The sequence below is a fragment of the Hyperolius riggenbachi genome, chromosome 3 (genome assembly GCF_040937935.1).
Source record: "Hyperolius riggenbachi isolate aHypRig1 chromosome 3, aHypRig1.pri, whole genome shotgun sequence".
NCBI lineage: Eukaryota > Metazoa > Chordata > Amphibia > Anura > Hyperoliidae > Hyperolius > Hyperolius riggenbachi.
In genome coordinates this window covers 1,737,329-1,756,933 of record NC_090648.1, presented here as the reverse complement: position 1 = coordinate 1,756,933, position 19,605 = coordinate 1,737,329, and the positions used below count along the sequence as shown (strand labels likewise).

Here is a 19,605-nt window from a genome sequence, read left to right as displayed (position 1 = left end):
TGCGTGGAGATGGTTTTCTCTGCAGGCTTTCTATTGTGGTTGCCTCTAGCAACCCACCCTTTCTGGTTCCAGAGTTTATCTACGGAGAGCCCCTCACTACTTTTCCTAGACATGACCATCACTGGTGGCAGCATAACCCCACATTGCCTTTAGACCACCAGCATCCATTCCATTTCAGAACATGCCCGCCCTCCTGGAAGGTGATTGAACGTTTGATTTATTTCTTGAGGAGTGAAGTTTTTTCACATCTTAGGATAGGTGGCACAATGGATTGCCAAGGGGATTACTCTAGAGCACAGGATTATCTCAGAGTCCCCGCAGGTAAGTTCTTCCAGGCTACTGAATGCTGCTTACATGGGCTGGTGGTCTGCTGACCATCATTGACTCTGAGGGTGAACAGAGGGGCTCTTGGTGGGACTTTTCCAGGCTGTGATGGCTTTCCATAACACCTGTCTTGTATTTCCAATTCAGCAGCGAGAAGGAATTGTGGATCAGAGCAAAATATGTTGAGAAGAAATTTATCACCAAACTCCCACAGATGACCCTACGCACCAACCCGCAACATGCCCACCTGAGTGCGCGTCCAGTCAGCAACCCAGAGACCATGGCACTGGAAAAACGGGCACCAACAGTACCCAGCAAAAGGCCATCCAGCAGCAGCAGTGGTGGGAGAGAGGGCAGCTGGGCAGATGGTGGCCTCCGGAAAGGAAATGTGAAGGGCATTACTGCAGAGACCTTGCCTGAAATTAACCGACCAATCAGCCACCTTCACAGACCTACAAAACCTCTACTGAGACCGAAGCCTGGAACGGCACCTCCACCTCCCACTAGTGAGTCGAGATCAGTGATGGCAGAACATTACATTATGAAAATTATAGCAGCTCATGAGGGGAATCCTTCTAAACATGCCAATGTGCTGAATACTGAGGGTATTTCTGTATAGATTACAACATAGCACGTTAGTGAACACTGAGTATATAGAATAAACCTCCTCATGTGTCTGCTGCGTCTCATGTGTGACCGCTGATAGGAGCACCTCTCATGTGACCGCTGACAAGAACACCTCTCATGTGACCGCTGATAGGAGCACCTCTCATGTGACCGCTGACGGGAACACCTCTCATGTGACTGCTGACAAGAACACCTCTCATGTGACCACTGACAGGAACACCTCTCATGTGACCGCTGACAGGAACACCTCTCATGTGACCACTGACAAGAACACCTCTCATGTGACCACTGACAGGAAGTTCAGGAACACCTCTCATGTGACCGCTGACAGGAGCTCATCTCATGTGATAGCTGACAAGAACACCTCTCATGTGACTGCTGACAAGAACACCTCTCATGTGACTGCTGACAAGAACTCCTCTCATGTGACCGCTGATAGGAGCACCTCTCATGTGACCGCTGACAGGAACACCTCTCATGTGACTGCTGACAAAAACACCTCTCATGTGACCACTGACAGGAACACCTCTCATGTGACCGCTGACAGGAGCTCATCTCATGTGACCGCTGACAGAAGCTCGTCTCATGTGACTGCTGACAAGAACACCTCTCATGTGACTGCTGACAAGAACACCTCTCATGTGACCACTGACAAGAACACCTCTCATGTGACCGCTGACAAGAACACCTCTCATGTGACCGCTCACAGGAACACCTCTCATGTGACCGCTGACAGGAACACCTCTAATGTGACTGCTGACAAGAACACCTCTCGTGTGACCACTGACAGGAACACCTCTCATGTGACTGCTGACAGGAGCTCATCTCATGTGACTGCTGACAGGAACACCTCTCATGTGACCACTGACAAGAACACCTCTCATGTGACCGCTGACAGAAGCTCCTCTCATGTGACCGCTGACAGGAACAACTTTCATGTGACTGCTGACAGGAGCTCCTCACATGTGACCACTGACAGGAAGACCTCTCATGTGACCGCTGACAGGAAGACCTCTCATGTGACCGCTGACAGGAAGAACTCTAATGTGACCGCTGACAGGAAGACCTCTCATGTGACTGCTGACAGGAAGACCTCTCATGTGACTGCTGACAGGAACACCTCTCATGTGACCGTTGACAGGAACACCTCTCATGTGACCACTGACAGGAACTCCTCTCATGTGACCACTGACAGAAACACCTTGCATGTGACCATTGACAGAAGCTCATCTCATGTGACCATTGTCAGGAGCTTCTCTCATGTGACCACTGTCAGGAGCTCCTCACATGTGACCGCTGACAGGTAGACCTCTAATGTGACCGCTGACAGGAAGACCTCTCATGTGACCGCTGAAAGGAAGACCTCTCATGTGACCGCTGACAGGAAGACCTCTCATGTGACTGCTGACAGGAAGACCTCTCATGTGACCGCTGACAGGAACACCTTGCATGTGACCACTAACAGTAACTTCTTTCATGTGAGCACTGACAGGAACACCTCTCATGTGACCACTAACAGGAGCTCCTCTCATGTGACCACTGACAGGAATTCCTCTCATGTGACCACTGTCTGGAACTCCTCTCATGTGACCGCTGACAGGAACACCGCTCATGTGACAGCTGACAGGAACACCTCTCATGTGACTGCTGACAGGAGCTCATCTCATGTGACCACTGACAGTAATTCCTCTCATGTGTCCACTGACAGGAGCTCCTCTCATGTGACTGGTGACAGGAACACCTTTCATGTGACTGGTGACAAAAACACATCTCATGTGACCGCTGACAGGAACACCTCTCATGTGACCACTGACAGGAACTCCTCTCATGTGACTGCTGACAGGAACTCCTCTCATGTGACCACTGACAGGAATTCTTCTCATGTGACCACTGTCAGGAACTCCTCTCATGTGACCGCTGACAGGAACACCTCTCATGTGACCGCTGACAGGAACACCTCTCATGTGACCGCTGACAGGAGCTCATCTCATGTGACCACTGACAGGAGCTCCTCTCATGTGACTGGTGACAGGAACACCTCTCATGTGACCGCTGACAGGAACACCTCTCATGTGACCGCTGACAGGAAGACCTCTCATGTGACCGCTGACAGGAAGAACTCTAATGTGACCGCTGACAGGAAGACCTCTCATGTGACTGCTGACAGGAAGACCTCTCATGTGACTGCTGACAGGAAGACCTCTCATGTGACCGCTGACAGGAACACCTCTCATGTGACCACTGACAGGAACTCCTCTCATGTGACCACTGACAGGAACACCTCTCATGTGACCACTGTCAGGAACTCCTCTCATGTGACCACTGACAGAAACACCTTGCATGTGACCATTGACAGGAGCTCATCTCATGTGACCACTGACAGTAATTCCTCTCATGTGTCCACTGACAGGAGCTCCTCTCATGTGACTGGTGACAGGAACACCTTTCATGTGACTGGTGACAGGAACACCTCTCATGTGACCGCTGACAGGAACACCTCTCATGTGACCACTGACAGGAACTCCTCTCATGTGACTGCTGACAGGAACTCCTCTCATGTGACCACTGACAGGAATTCCTCTCATGTGACCACTGTCAGGAACTCCTCTCATGTGACCACTGACAGGAACACCTCTCATGTGACCACTGACAGGAACACCTCTCATGTGACCGCTGACAGGAACACCTCTCATGTGACCACTGACAGGAGCTCCTCTCATGTGACTGGTGACAGGAACAACTCTCATGTGACCGCTGACAGGAACACCTCTCATGTGACCACTGACAGGAACTCCTCTCATGTGACCGCTGACAGGAGCTCATCTCATGTGACCACTGACAGGAACACCTCTCATGTGATCGCTGACAGGAACTCCTCTCATGTGACCGCTGACAGGAACTCCTCTCATGTGGCCACTGTCAGGAACTCCTCCCATGTGACTGCTGTCTGGAGCTCCTCTCATGAGACCGCTGACAGGAACACCTCTCATGTGGCCACTAACAAGAGCTCCTCTCATGTGACCACTGACAGGAGCTCCTCTCATGTGACCACTGACAGGAACTCCTCTCATGTGACCGCTGACAGGAACACCTCTCATGTGACCACTGACAGGAGCACCTCTCATGTGACCACTGACAGGAGCTCCTCTCATGTGACCACTGACAGGAACTCCTCTCATGTGACCGCTGACAGGAACACCTCTCATGTGAGCACTAACAGGAGCTCCTCTCATGTGACCGCTGACAGGAACACCTCTCATGTGACCACTGACAGGAACTCCTCTCATGTGACCGCTGACAAGAACACCTTTCATGTGAGCACTAACAGGAGCTCCTCTCATGTGACCGCTGACAGGAACACCTCTCATGTGACCACTGACAGGAACTCCTCTCATGTGACCGCTGACAGGAACACCTCTCATGTGACCGCTGACAGGAACACCTCTCATGTGACCACTGACTGGAACTCCTCTCATGTGACCACTGACAGGAACTCCTCTCATGTGACCGCTGACAGGAGCTCATCTCATGTGACCACTGACAGGAGCTCCTCTCATGTGACTGGTGACAGGAACACCTCTCATGTGACCGCTGACAGGAACACCTCTCATGTGACCGCTGACAGGAAGACCTCTCATGTGACCGCTGTCAGGAAGAACTCTAATGTGACCGCTGACAGGAAGACCTCTCATGTGACTGCTGACAGGAAGACCTCTCATGTGACTGCTGACAGGAAGACCTCTCATGTGACCGCTGACAGGAACACCTCTCATGTGACCACTGACAGGAACTCCTCTCATGTGACCACTGACAGGAACACCTCTCATGTGACCACTGTCTGGAACTCCTCTCATGTGACCACGGACAGAAACACCTTGCATGTGACCATTGACAGGAGCTCATCTCATGTGACCACTGACAGTAATTCCTCTCATGTGTCCACTGACAGGAGCTCCTCTAATGTGACCACTGACAGGAACACCTCTCATGTGATCGCTGACAGGAACTCCTCTCATGTGACCGCTGACAGGAACTCCTCTCATGTGGCCGCTGTCAGGAACTCCTCCCATGTGACTGCTGTCTGGAGCTCCTCTCATGTGACCGCTGACAGGAACACCTCTCATGTGGCCACTAACAAGAGCTCCTCTCATGTGACCACTGACAGGAGCTCCTCTCATGTGACCACTGACAGGAACTCCTCTCATGTGACCGCTGACAGGAACACCTCTCATGTGACCACTGACAGGAGCACCTCTCATGTGACCACTGACAGGAGCTCCTCTCATGTGACCACTGACAGGAACTCCTCTCATGTGACCGCTGACAGGAACACCTCTCATGTGAGCACTAACAGGAGCTCCTCTCATGTGACCGCTGACAGGAACACCTCTCAAGTGACCACTGACAGGAACTCCTCTCATGTGACCGCTGACAAGAACACCTTTCATGTGAGCACTAACAGGAGCTCCTCTCATGTGACCGCTGACAGGAACACCTCTCATGTGACCACTGACAGGAACTCCTCTCATGTGACCGCTGACAGGAACACCTCTCATGTGACCGCTGACAGGAACACCTCTCATGTGACCACTGACTGGAACTCCTCTCATGTGACCACTGACAGGAACTCCTCTCATGTGACCGCTGACAGGAGCTCATCTCATGTGACCACTGACAGGAGCTCCTCTCATGTGACTGGTGACAGGAACACCTCTCATGTGACCGCTGACAGGAAGACCTCTCATGTGACCGCTGTCAGGAAGAACTCTAATGTGACCGCTGACAGGAAGACCTCTCATGTGACTGCTGACAGGAAGACCTCTCATGTGACTGCTGACAGGAAGACCTCTCATGTGACCGCTGACAGGAACACCTCTCATGTGACCACTGACAGGAACTCCTCTCATGTGACCACTGACAGGAACACCTCTCATGTGACCACTGTCAGGAACTCCTCTCATGTGACCACGGACAGAAACACCTTGCATGTGACCATTGACAGGAGCTCATCTCATGTGACCACTGACAGTAATTCCTCTCATGTGTCCACTGACAGGAGCTCCTCTCATGAGACTGCTGACAGGAACACCTTTCATTTGACTGGTGACAGGAACACCTCTCATGTGACCGCTGACAGGAACACCTCTCATGTGACCACTGACAGGAACTCCTCTCATGTGACCACTGACAGGAACTCCTCTCATGTGACCACTGACAGGAATTCCTCTCATGTGACCACTGTCAGGAACTCCTCTCATGTGACCGCTGACAGGAACACCTCTCATGTGACCGCTGACAGGAACACCTCTCATGTGACCGCTGACAGGAGCTCATCTCATGTGACCACTGACAGGAACACCTCTCATGTGATCGCTGACAGGAACTCCTCTCATGTGACCGCTGACCGGAACTCCTCTCATGTGGCCGCTGTCAGGAACTCCTCTCATGTGACCACTGACAGGAACTCCTCTCATGTGACCGCTGACAGGAACACCTCTCATGTGGCCAGCAACAGGAGCTCCTCTCATGTGACCACTGACAGGAGCTCCTCTCATGTGACCACTGACAGGAACTCCTCTATGTGACCGCTGACAGGAACACCTCTCATGTGACCACTGACAGGAGCTCCTCTCATGTGACCACTGACAGGAGCTCCTCTAATGTGACCACTGACAGGAACTCCTCTCATGTGACCGCTGACAGGAAGACCTCTCATGTGAGCACTAACAGGAGCTCCTCTCATGTCACCGCTGACAGGAACACCTCTCATGTGACCACTGACAGGAACACCTCTCATGTGACCACTGACTGGAACTCCTATCATGTGACCACTGACAGGAACTCCTCTCATGTGACCGCTGACAGGAACTCCTCTCATGTGACTGACAGGATCTCCTCTCATGTGACTGCTGTCAGGAACTCCTCTCATGTGACCGCTGCAAGGAACACCTCTCATGTGACCACTGACAGGAGAACATCTCATGTGACCACTGACAAGAGCTTCTCTCATGTGACCGCTGTCAGGAGCTTCTCTCATGTGACTGTTGTCAGGAGCTTCTCTCATGTGACCGCTGACAAGAACTCTCATGTCACCGCTGTCAGGAACTCCTCTCATGTGACTGCTGACAGGAACTCCTCTCATGTGACCGCTGTCAGGAACCTCTCATGTGACCACTGACAAGAGCTCCTCTCATGTGATAGATATGCAAGTCTCTGATTAGTGATGGTCATGTCTAGGAGACGTCATGGAGAAGCATGTGATCAGTGTGGCCAGGTGATAGATACACCTCTCATGTGACTGCTGACAGGATCACCTCTCATTAGACCGCTGACAGGAACTCCTCTCATGTGACCACTGACAAGAACACCTCTCACGTGACCACTGACAGGATCACCTCTCATGTGACCACTAACAGGAGCTCCTCTCATGTGACCACTGACAGGAATTCCTCTCATGTGACCACTGTCAGGAACACCTCTCATGTGACCGCTGACAGGAGCTCATCTCATGTGACCACTGACAGGAATTCCTCTCATGTGACCACTGACAGGAGCTCCTCTCATGTGACTGGTGACAGGAACACCTCTCATGTGACCGCTGACAGGAACACCTCTCATGTGACCACTGACAGGAACTCCTCTCATGTGACTGCTGACTGGCACTCCTCTCATGTGACCACTGACAGGAATTCCTCTCATGTGACCACTGTCAGGAACTCCTCTCATGTGACCGCTGACAGGAAAACCTCTCATGTGATCGCTGACAGGAGCTCATCTCATGTGACCACTGACAGGAATTCCTCTCATGTGACCACTGACAGGAGCTCCTCTCATGTGACCACTGACAGGAGCTCCTCTCATGTGACCGCTGACAGGAACACCTCTCATGTGACCGCTGACAGGAACATCTCTCATGTGACCACTGACAGGAACTCCTCTCATGTGACCACTGACAGGAACTCCTCTCATGTGACCACTGACAGGAACTCCTCTCATGTGACCACTGACAGAAACACCTCTCATGTGACCGCTGACAGGAGCTCATCTCATGTGACCACTGACAGGAACACCTCTCATGTGACCGCTGACAGGAACTTCTCTCATGTGGCCACTGTCAGGAACTCCTCTCATGTGACCGCTGACAGGAAAACCTCTCATGTGATCGCTGACAGGAGCTCATCTCATGTGACCACTGACAGGAATTCCTCTCATGTGACCACTGACAGGAGCTCCTCTCATGTGACCACTGACAGGAGCTCCTCTCATGTGACCGCTGACAGGAACACCTCTCATGTGAGCACTAACAGGAGCTCCTCTCATGTGACCGCTGACAGGAACACCTCTCATGTGACCACTGACAGGAACTCCTCTCATGTGACCACTGACAGGAACACCTCTCATGTGACCGCTGACAGGAACATCTCTCATGTGACCACTGACAGGAACTCCTCTCATGTGACCACTGACAGGAACTCCTCTCATGTGACCACTGACAGGAACTCCTCTCATGTGACCACTGACAGAAACACCTCTCATGTGACCACTGTCAGGAACTCCTCTCATGTGACCACTGACAAAAACACCTTGCATGCGACCATTGACAGGAGCTCATCTCATGTGACCACTGACAGTAATTCCTCTCATGTGTCCACTGACAGGAGCTCCTCTCATGTGACTGGTGACAGGAACACCTTTCATGTGACTGGTGACAGGAACACCTCTCATGTGACCGTTGACAGGAACACCTCTCATGTGACCACTGACAGGAACTCCTCTCATAGGACTGCTGACTGGAACTCCTCTCATGTGACCACTGACAGGAATTCCTCTCATGTGACCACTGTCAGGAACTCCTCTTATGTGACCGCTGACAGGAACACCTCTCATGTGACTGCTGACAGGAACACCTCTCATGTGACCGCTGACAGGAGCTCATCTCATGTGACCACTGACAGGAGCTCCTCTCATGTGACCGCTGACAGGAGCTCATCTCATGTGACCACTGACAGGAACACCTCTCATGTGACCGCTGACAGGAACTTCTCTCATGTGGCCGCTGTCAGGAACTCCTCCCATGTGACCGCTGTCTGGAGCTCCTCTCATGTGACCGCTGACAGGAACACCTCTCATGTGACCGCTGACAGGAAGAACTCTAATGTGACCGCTGACAGGAAGACCTCTCATGTGACTGCTGACAGGAAGACCTCTCATGTGACTGCTGACAGGAAGACCTCTCATGTGACCGCTGACAGGAACACCTCTCATGTGACCACTGACAGGAACTCCTCTCATGTGACCACTGACAGGAACACCTCTCATGTGACCACTGTCAGGAACTCCTCTCATGTGACCACTGACAGAAACACCTTGCATGTGACTATTGACAGGAGCTCATCTCATGTGACCACTGACAGTAATTCCTCTCATGTGTCCACTGACAGGAGCTCCTCTCATGTGACTGGTGACAGGAACGCCTTTCATGTGACTGGTGACAGGAACCCCTCTCATGTGACCGCTGACAAGAACACCTCTCATGTGACCACTGACAGGAACTCCTCTCATGTGACTGCTGACAGGAACTCCTCTCATGTGACCACTGACAGGAATTCCTCCCATGTGACCACTGTCAGGAACTCCTCTCATGTGACCGCTGACAGGAACACCTCTCATGTGACCGCTGACAGGAACACCTCTCATGTGACCGCTGACAGGAACACCTCTCATGTGACCACTGACAGGAACTCCTCTCATGTGACCGCTGACAGGAGCTCATCTCATGTGACCACTGACAGGAACACCTCTCATGTGATCGCTGACAGGAACTCCTCTTATGTGACCGCTGACAGGAACTCCTCTCATGTGGCCGCTGTCAGGAACTCCTCCCATGTGACTGCTGTCTGGAGCTCCTCTCATGTGACCGCTGATAGGAACACCTCTCATGTGGCCACTAACAGGAGCTCCTCTCATGTGACCACTGACATGAGCTCCTCTCATGTGACCACTGACAGGAACTCCTCTCATGTGACCGCTGACAGGAACACCTCTCATGTGACCACTGACAGGAACTCCTCTCAAGTGACCACTGACAGGAACACCTCTCATGTGACCACTGTCAGGAACTCCTCTCATGTGACCACTGACAGAAACACCTTGCATGTGACCATTGACAGGAGCTCATGTCATGTGACCACTGACAGTAATTCCTCTCATGTGTCCACTGACAGGAGCTCCTCTCATGTGACTGGTGACAGGAACGCCTTTCATGTGACTGATGACAGGAACCCCTCTCATGTGACCGCTGACAGGAACACCTCTCATGTGACCACTGACAGGAACTCCTCTCATGTGACTGCTGACAGGAACACCTTTCATGTGACCACTGACAGGAACTCCTCTCATGTGACTGCTGACAGGAACTCCTCTCATGTGACCACTGACAGGAATTCCTCTCATGTGACCACTGTCAGGAACTCCTCTCATGTGACCGCTGACAGGAACACCTCTCATGTGACCGCTGACAGGAACACCTCTCATGTGACCACTGACAGGAACTCCTCTCATGTGACCGCTGACAGGAGCTCATCTCATGTGACCACTGACAGGAACACCTCTCATGTGATCGCTGACAGGAACTCCTCTCATGTGACCGCTGATAGGAACTTCTCTCATGTGGCCGCTGTCAGGAACTCCTCCCATGTGACTGCTGTCTGGAGCTCCTCTCATGTGACCGCTGACAGGAATACCTCTCATGTGGCCACTAACAGGAGCTCCTCTCATGTGACCACTGACAGGAACTCCTCTCATGTGACCGCTGACAGGAACACCTCTCATGTGACCACTGACAGGAGCTCCTCTCATGTGACCACTGAAAGGAGCTCCTCTCATGTGACCACTGACAGGAACTTCTCTCATGTGACCGCTGACAGGAACACCTCTCATGTGAGCACTAACAGGAGCTCCTCTCATGTGACCGCTGACAGGAACACCTCTCATGTGACCACTGACAGGAACTCCTCTCATGTGACCGCTGACAGGAACACCTCTCATGTGACCGCTGACAGGAACACCTCTTATGTGACCACCGACTGGAACTCCTCTCCTGTGACCACCGACAGGAACTCCTCTCATGTGACCGCTCACAGGAACTCCTCTCATGTGACTGCTGACAGGAACTCCTCTCATGTGACTGCTGTCAGGAACTCCTCTCATGTGACCGCTGCAAGGAACACCTCTCATGTGACCACTGACAGGAGATCATCTCATGTGACCACTGACAAGAGCTTCTCTCATGTGACCGCTGTCAGGAGCTTCTCTCATGTGACTGTTGTCAGGAGCTTCTCTCATGTGACCGCTGACAAGAACTCTCATGTCACCGCTGTCAGGAACTCCTCTCATGTGACAGCTGACAGGAACTCCTCGCATGTGACCACTGACAAGAGCTCCTCTCATGTGATAGATATGCAAGTCTCTGATTAGTGATGGTCATGTCTAGGAGACGTCATGGAGAAGCATGTGATCAGTGTGGCCAGGTGATAGATACTCCTCTCATGTGACTGCTGACAGGATCACCTCTCATTTGACCGCTGACAGGAACTCCTCTCATGTGACCACTGACAAGAACACCTCTCACGTGACCACTGACAGGATCACCTCTCATGTGACCACTAACAGGAGCTCCTCTCATGTGACCACTGACAGGAATTCCTCTCATGTGACCACTGTCAGGAACTCCTCTCATGTGACCGCTGACAGGAACACCTCTTATGTGACCGCTGACAGGAACACCTCTCATGTGACCGCTGACAGGAGCTCATCTCATGTGACCACTGACAGGAATTCCTCTCATGTGACCACTGACAGGAGCTCCTCTCATGTGACCGCTGACAGGAACACCTCTCATGTGACCAGTGACAAGGACTCCTCTCATGTGACTGCTGACTGGCACTCCTCTCATGTGACCACTGACAGGAATTCCTCTCATGTGACCACTGTCAGGAACTCCTCTCATGTGACCGCTGACAGGAACACCTCTCATGTGATCGCTGACAGGAGCTCATCTCATGTGACCACTGACAGGAATTCCTCTCATGTGACCACTGACAGGAGCTCCTCTCATGTGACCATTGACAGGAGCTCCTCTCATGTGACCGCTGACAGGAACACCTCTCATGTGAGCACTAACAGGAGCTCCTCTCATGTGACCACTGACAGAAACACCTCTCATGTGACCACTGACAGGAACTCCTCTCATGTGACCGCTGACAGGAACACCTCTCATGTGACCGCTGACAGGAACATCTCTCATGTGACCACTGACAGGAACTCCTCTCATGTGACCACTGAGAGGAACTCCTCTCATGTGACCGCTGACAGGAACACCTCTCATGTGACTGCTGACAGGAACTCCTCTCATGTGACTGCTGACAGGAACTCCTCTCATGTGACCGCTGACAGGAACACCTCTCATGTGACCGCTGACAGGATCTCCTCTCATGTGACCGCTGTCAGGAACTCCTGTCATGTGACCGCTGCAAGGAACACCTCTCATGTGCTCATGTGCCCGCTGAAAGGAACACCTCTCATGTGACCACTGACAGGAGATCATCTCATGTGACCACTGACAAGAGCTTCTTTCATGTGACCGCTGTCAGGAGCTTCTCTCATGTGACTGTTGTCAGGAGCTTCTCTCATGTGACCGCTGACAAGAACTCTCATGTCACCGCTGTCAGGAACTCCTCTCATGTGACAGCTGACAGGAACTCCTCGCATGTGACCACTGACAAGAGCTCCTCTCATGTGATAGATATGCAAGTCTCTGATTAGTGAAGGTCATGTCTAGGAGACGTCATGGAGAAGCATGTGATCAGTGTGGCCAGGTGATAGATACACCTCTCATGTGACTGCTGATAGGATCACCTCTCATTTGACCGCTGACAGGAACTCCTCTCATGTGACCACTGACAAGAACACCTCTCACGTGACCACTGACAGGATCACCTCTCATGTGACCACTAACAGGAGCTCCTCTCATGTGACCACTGACAGGAATTCCTCTCATGTGACCACTGTCAGGAACTCCTCTCATGTGACCGCTGACAGGAACACCTCTTATGTGACCGGTGACAGGAACACCTCTCATGTGACCGCTGACAGGAGCTCATCTCATGTAACCACTGACAGAAATTCCTCTCATGTGACCACTGACAGGAGCTCCTCTCATGTGACTGGTGACAGGAACACCTCTCATGTGACCGCTGACAGGAACACCTCTCATGTGACCACTGACAGGAACTCCCCTCATGTGACTGCTGACTAGCACTCCTCTCATTTGACCACTGACAGGAATTCCTCTCATGTGACCACTGTCAGGAACTCCTCTCATGTGACCGCTGACAGGAACACCTCTCATGTGATCGCTGACAGGAGCTCATCTCATGTGACCACTGACAGGAATTCCTCTCATGTGACCACTGACAGGAGCTCCTCTCATGTGACCACTGACAGGAGCTACTCTCATGTGACTACTGACAGGAACTCCTCTCATGTGACCGCTGTCAGGAACCTCTCATGTGACCACTGACAAGAGCTCCTCTCATGTGACCGCTAACAGGAGTTTCTCTCATGTGACCGCTGTCAGGAACTCCTTTCATGTGACTGCTGTCAGGAGCTCCTCTCATGTGACCGCTGTCAGGAACTCCCCTCATGTGGCCGCTGTCAGGAACTCCTCCCATGTGACTGCTGTCTGGAGCTCCTCTCATGTGACCGCTGACAGGAACACCTCTCATGTGGCCACTAACAGGAGCTCCTCTCATGTGACCACTGACAGGAGCTCCTCTCATGTGACCACTGACAGGAACTCCTCTCATGTGACCGCTGACAGGAACACCTCTCATGTGACCACTGACAGGAACTCCTCTCAAGTGACCACTGACAGGAACACCTCTCATGTGACCACTGTCAGGAACTCCTCTCATGTGACCACTGACAGAAACACCTTGCATGTGACCATTGACAGGAGCTCATGTCATGTGACCACTGACAGTAATTCCTCTCATGTGTCCACTGACAGGAGCTCCTCTCATGTGACTGGTGACAGGAACGCCTTTCATGTGACTGGTGACAGGAACCCCTCTCATGTGACCGCTGACAGGAACACCTCTCATGTGACCACTGACAGGAACTCCTCTCATGTGACTGCTGACAGGAACACCTTTCATGTGACCACTGACAGGAACTCCTCTCATGTGACTGCTGACAGGAACTCCTCTCATGTGACCACTGACAGGAATTCCTCTCATGTGACCACTGTCAGGAACTCCTCTCATGTGACCGCTGACAGGAACACCTCTCATGTGACCGCTGACAGGAACACCTCTCATGTGACCACTGACAGGAACTCCTCTCATGTGACCGCTGACAGGAGCTCATCTCATGTGACCACTGACAGGAACACCTCTCATGTGATCGCTGACAGGAACTCCTCTCATGTGACCGCTGATAGGAACTTCTCTCATGTGGCCGCTGTCAGGAACTCCTCCCATGTGACTGCTGTCTGGAGCTCCTCTCATGTGACCGCTGACAGGAATACCTCTCATGTGGCCACTAACAGGAGCTCCTCTCATGTGACCACTGACAGGAACTCCTCTCATGTGACCGCTGACAGGAACACCTCTCATGTGACCACTGACAGGAGCTCCTCTCATGTGACCACTGAAAGGAGCTCCTCTCATGTGACCACTGACAGGAACTTCTCTCATGTGACCGCTGACAGGAACACCTCTCATGTGAGCACTAACAGGAGCTCCTCTCATGTGACCGCTGACAGGAACACCTCTCATGTGACCACTGACAGGAACTCCTCTCATGTGACCGCTGACAGGAACACCTCTCATGTGACCGCTGACAGGAACACCTCTTATGTGACCACCGACTGGAACTCCTCTCCTGTGACCACCGACAGGAACTCCTCTCATGTGACCGCTCACAGGAACTCCTCTCATGTGACTGCTGACAGGAACTCCTCTCATGTGACTGCTGTCAGGAACTCCTCTCATGTGACCGCTGCAAGGAACACCTCTCATGTGACCACTGACAGGAGATCATCTCATGTGACCACTGACAAGAGCTTCTCTCATGTGACCGCTGTCAGGAGCTTCTCTCATGTGACTGTTGTCAGGAGCTTCTCTCATGTGACCGCTGACAAGAACTCTCATGTCACCGCTGTCAGGAACTCCTCTCATGTGACAGCTGACAGGAACTCCTCGCATGTGACCACTGACAAGAGCTCCTCTCATGTGATAGATATGCAAGTCTCTGATTAGTGATGGTCATGTCTAGGAGACGTCATGGAGAAGCATGTGATCAGTGTGGCCAGGTGATAGATACTCCTCTCATGTGACTGCTGACAGGATCACCTCTCATTTGACCGCTGACAGGAACTCCTCTCATGTGACCACTGACAAGAACACCTCTCACGTGACCACTGACAGGATCACCTCTCATGTGACCACTAACAGGAGCTCCTCTCATGTGACCACTGACAGGAATTCCTCTCATGTGACCACTGTCAGGAACTCCTCTCATGTGACCGCTGACAGGAACACCTCTTATGTGACCGCTGACAGGAACACCTCTCATGTGACCGCTGACAGGAGCTCATCTCATGTGACCACTGACAGGAATTCCTCTCATGTGACCACTGACAGGAGCTCCTCTCATGTGACCGCTGACAGGAACACCTCTCATGTGACCAGTGACAAGGACTCCTCTCATGTGACTGCTGACTGGCACTCCTCTCATGTGACCACTGACAGGAATTCCTCTCATGTGACCACTGTCAGGAACTCCTCTCATGTGACCGCTGACAGGAACACCTCTCATGTGATCGCTGACAGGAGCTCATCTCATGTGACCACTGACAGGAATTCCTCTCATGTGACCACTGACAGGAGCTCCTCTCATGTGACCATTGACAGGAGCTCCTCTCATGTGACCGCTGACAGGAACACCTCTCATGTGAGCACTAACAGGAGCTCCTCTCATGTGACCACTGACAGAAACACCTCTCATGTGACCACTGACAGGAACTCCTCTCATGTGACCGCTGACAGGAACACCTCTCATGTGACCGCTGACAGGAACATCTCTCATGTGACCACTGACAGGAACTCCTCTCATGTGACCACTGAGAGGAACTCCTCTCATGTGACCGCTGACAGGAACACCTCTCATGTGACTGCTGACAGGAACTCCTCTCATGTGACTGCTGACAGGAACTCCTCTCATGTGACCGCTGACAGGAACACCTCTCATGTGACCGCTGACAGGATCTCCTCTCATGTGACCGCTGTCAGGAACTCCTGTCATGTGACCGCTGCAAGGAACACCTCTCATGTGCTCATGTGCCCGCTGAAAGGAACACCTCTCATGTGACCACTGACAGGAGATCATCTCATGTGACCACTGACAAGAGCTTCTTTCATGTGACCGCTGTCAGGAGCTTCTCTCATGTGACTGTTGTCAGGAGCTTCTCTCATGTGACCGCTGACAAGAACTCTCATGTCACCGCTGTCAGGAACTCCTCTCATGTGACAGCTGACAGGAACTCCTCGCATGTGACCACTGACAAGAGCTCCTCTCATGTGATAGATATGCAAGTCTCTGATTAGTGAAGGTCATGTCTAGGAGACGTCATGGAGAAGCATGTGATCAGTGTGGCCAGGTGATAGATACACCTCTCATGTGACTGCTGATAGGATCACCTCTCATTTGACCGCTGACAGGAACTCCTCTCATGTGACCACTGACAAGAACACCTCTCACGTGACCACTGACAGGATCACCTCTCATGTGACCACTAACAGGAGCTCCTCTCATGTGACCACTGACAGGAATTCCTCTCATGTGACCACTGTCAGGAACTCCTCTCATGTGACCGCTGACAGGAACACCTCTTATGTGACCGGTGACAGGAACACCTCTCATGTGACCGCTGACAGGAGCTCATCTCATGTAACCACTGACAGAAATTCCTCTCATGTGACCACTGACAGGAGCTCCTCTCATGTGACTGGTGACAGGAACACCTCTCATGTGACCGCTGACAGGAACACCTCTCATGTGACCACTGACAGGAACTCCCCTCATGTGACTGCTGACTAGCACTCCTCTCATGTGACCACTGACAGGAATTCCTCTCATGTGACCACTGTCAGGAACTCCTCTCATGTGACCGCTGACAGGAACACCTCTCATGTGATCGCTGACAGGAGCTCATCTCATGTGACCACTGACAGGAATTCCTCTCATGTGACCACTGACAGGAGCTCCTCTCATGTGACCACTGACAGGAGCTACTCTCATGTGACTACTGACAGGAACTCCTCTCATGTGACCGCTGTCAGGAACCTCTCATGTGACCACTGACAAGAGCTCCTCTCATGTGACCGCTAACAGGAGTTTCTCTCATGTGACCGCTGTCAGGAACTCCTTTCATGTGACTGCTGTCAGGAGCTCCTCTCATGTGACCGCTGTCAGGAACTCCCCTCATGTGGCCGCTGTCAGGAACTCCTCCCATGTGACTGCTGTCTGGAGCTCCTCTCATGTGACCGCTGACAGGAACACCTCTCATGTGGCCACTAACAGGAGCTCCTCTCATGTGACCACTGACAGGAGCTCCTCTCATGTGACCACTGACAGGAACTCCTCTCATGTGACCGCTGACAGGAACACCTCTCATGTGACCACTGACAGGAACTCCTCTCAAGTGACCACTGACAGGAACACCTCTCATGTGACCACTGTCAGGAACTCCTCTCATGTGACCACTGACAGAAACACCTTGCATGTGACCATTGACAGGAGCTCATGTCATGTGACCACTGACAGTAATTCCTCTCATGTGTCCACTGACAAGAGCTCCCCTCATGTGACTGGTGACAGGAACGCCTTTCATGTGACTGGTGACAGGAACCCCTCTCATGTGACCGCTGACAGGAACACCTCTCATGTGACCACTGACAGGAACTCCTCTCATGTGACTGCTGACAGGAACACCTTTCATGTGACCACTGACAGGAACTCCTCTCATGTGACTGCTGACAGGAACTCCTCTCATGTGACCACTGACAGGAATTCCTCTCATGTGACCACTGTCAGGAACTCCTCTCATGTGACCGCTGACAGGAACACCTCTCATGTGACCGCTGACAGGAACACCTCTCATGTGACCGCTGACAGGAACACCTCTCATGTGACCACTGACAGGAACTCCTCTCATGTGACCGCTGACAGGAGCTCATCTCATGTGACCACTGACAGGAACACCTCTCATGTGATCGCTGACAGGAACTCCTCTCATGTGACCGCTGATAGGAACTCCTCTCATGTGGCCGCTGTCAGGAACTCCTCCCATGTGACTGCTGTCTGGAGCTCCTCTCATGTGACCGCTGACAGGAACACCTCTCATGGGGCCACTAACAGGAGCTCCTCTCATGTGACCACTGACAGGAACTCCTCTCATGTGACCGCTGACAGGAACACCTCTCATGTGACCACTGACAGGAGCTCCTCTCATGTGACCACTGAAAGGAGCTCCTCTCATGTGACCACTGACAGGAACTCCTCTCATGTGACCGCTGACAGGAACACCTCTCATGTGAGCACTAACAGGAGCTCCTCTCATGTGACCGCTGACAGGAACACCTCTCATGTGACCACTGACAGGAACTCCTCTCATGTGACCGCTGACAGGAACACCTCTCATGTGACCGCTGACAGGAACACCTCTTATGTGACCACTGACTGGAACTCCTCTCATGTGACCACCGACTGGAACTCCTCTCATGTGACCGCTCACAGGAACTCCTCTCATGTGACTGCTGACAGGAACTCCTCTCATGTGACTGCTGTCAGGAACTCCTCTCATGTGACCGCTGCAAGGAACACCTCTCATGTGACCACTGACAGGAGATCATCTCATGTGACCACTGACAAGAGCTTCTCCCTTGTGACCGCTGTCAGGAGCTTCTCTCATGTGACTGTTGTCAGGAGCTTCTCTCATGTGACCGCTGACAAGAACTCTCATGTCACCGCTGTCAGGAACTCCTCTCATGTGACAGCTGACAGGAACTCCTCGCATGTGACCACTGACAAGAGCTCCTCTCATGTGATAGATATGCAAGTCTCTGATTAGTGATGGTCATGTCTAGGAGACGTCATGAAGAAGCATGTGATCAGTGTGGCCAGGTGATAGATACTCCTCTCATGTGACTGCTGACAGGATCACCTCTCATTTGACCGCTGACAGGAACTCCTCTCATGTGACCACTGACAAGAACACCTCTCACGTGACCACTGACAGGATCACCTCTCATGTGACCACTAACAGGAGCTCCTCCCATGTGACCACTGACAGGAATTCCTCTCATGTGACCACTGTCAGGAACTCCTCTCATGTGACCGCTGACAGGAACACCTCTTATGTGACCGCTGACAGGAACACCTCTCATGTGACCGCTGACAGGAGCTCATCTCATGTGACCACTGACAGGAATTCCTCTCATGTGACCACTGACAGGAGCTCCTCTCATGTGACCGCTGACAGGAACACCTCTCATGTGACCAGTGACAGGAACTCCTCTCATGTGACTGCTG

General features: G+C 52.2%; 1 protein-coding gene across 1 annotated transcript in view; it reads left to right on the top strand.

Annotated features, from left to right (window-relative positions):
* ACAP1 (ArfGAP with coiled-coil, ankyrin repeat and PH domains 1) overlaps positions 1–19,605 on the top strand; it is a 424,776-nt gene that overhangs the window by 332,192 nt on the left and 72,979 nt on the right. Inside the window, exon 17 of the mRNA XM_068273798.1 lies at positions 472–830. Within this exon, the coding sequence (XP_068129899.1) occupies positions 472–830 (359 nt within the window). The remainder of the gene's footprint in view (positions 1–471; positions 831–19,605) is intronic.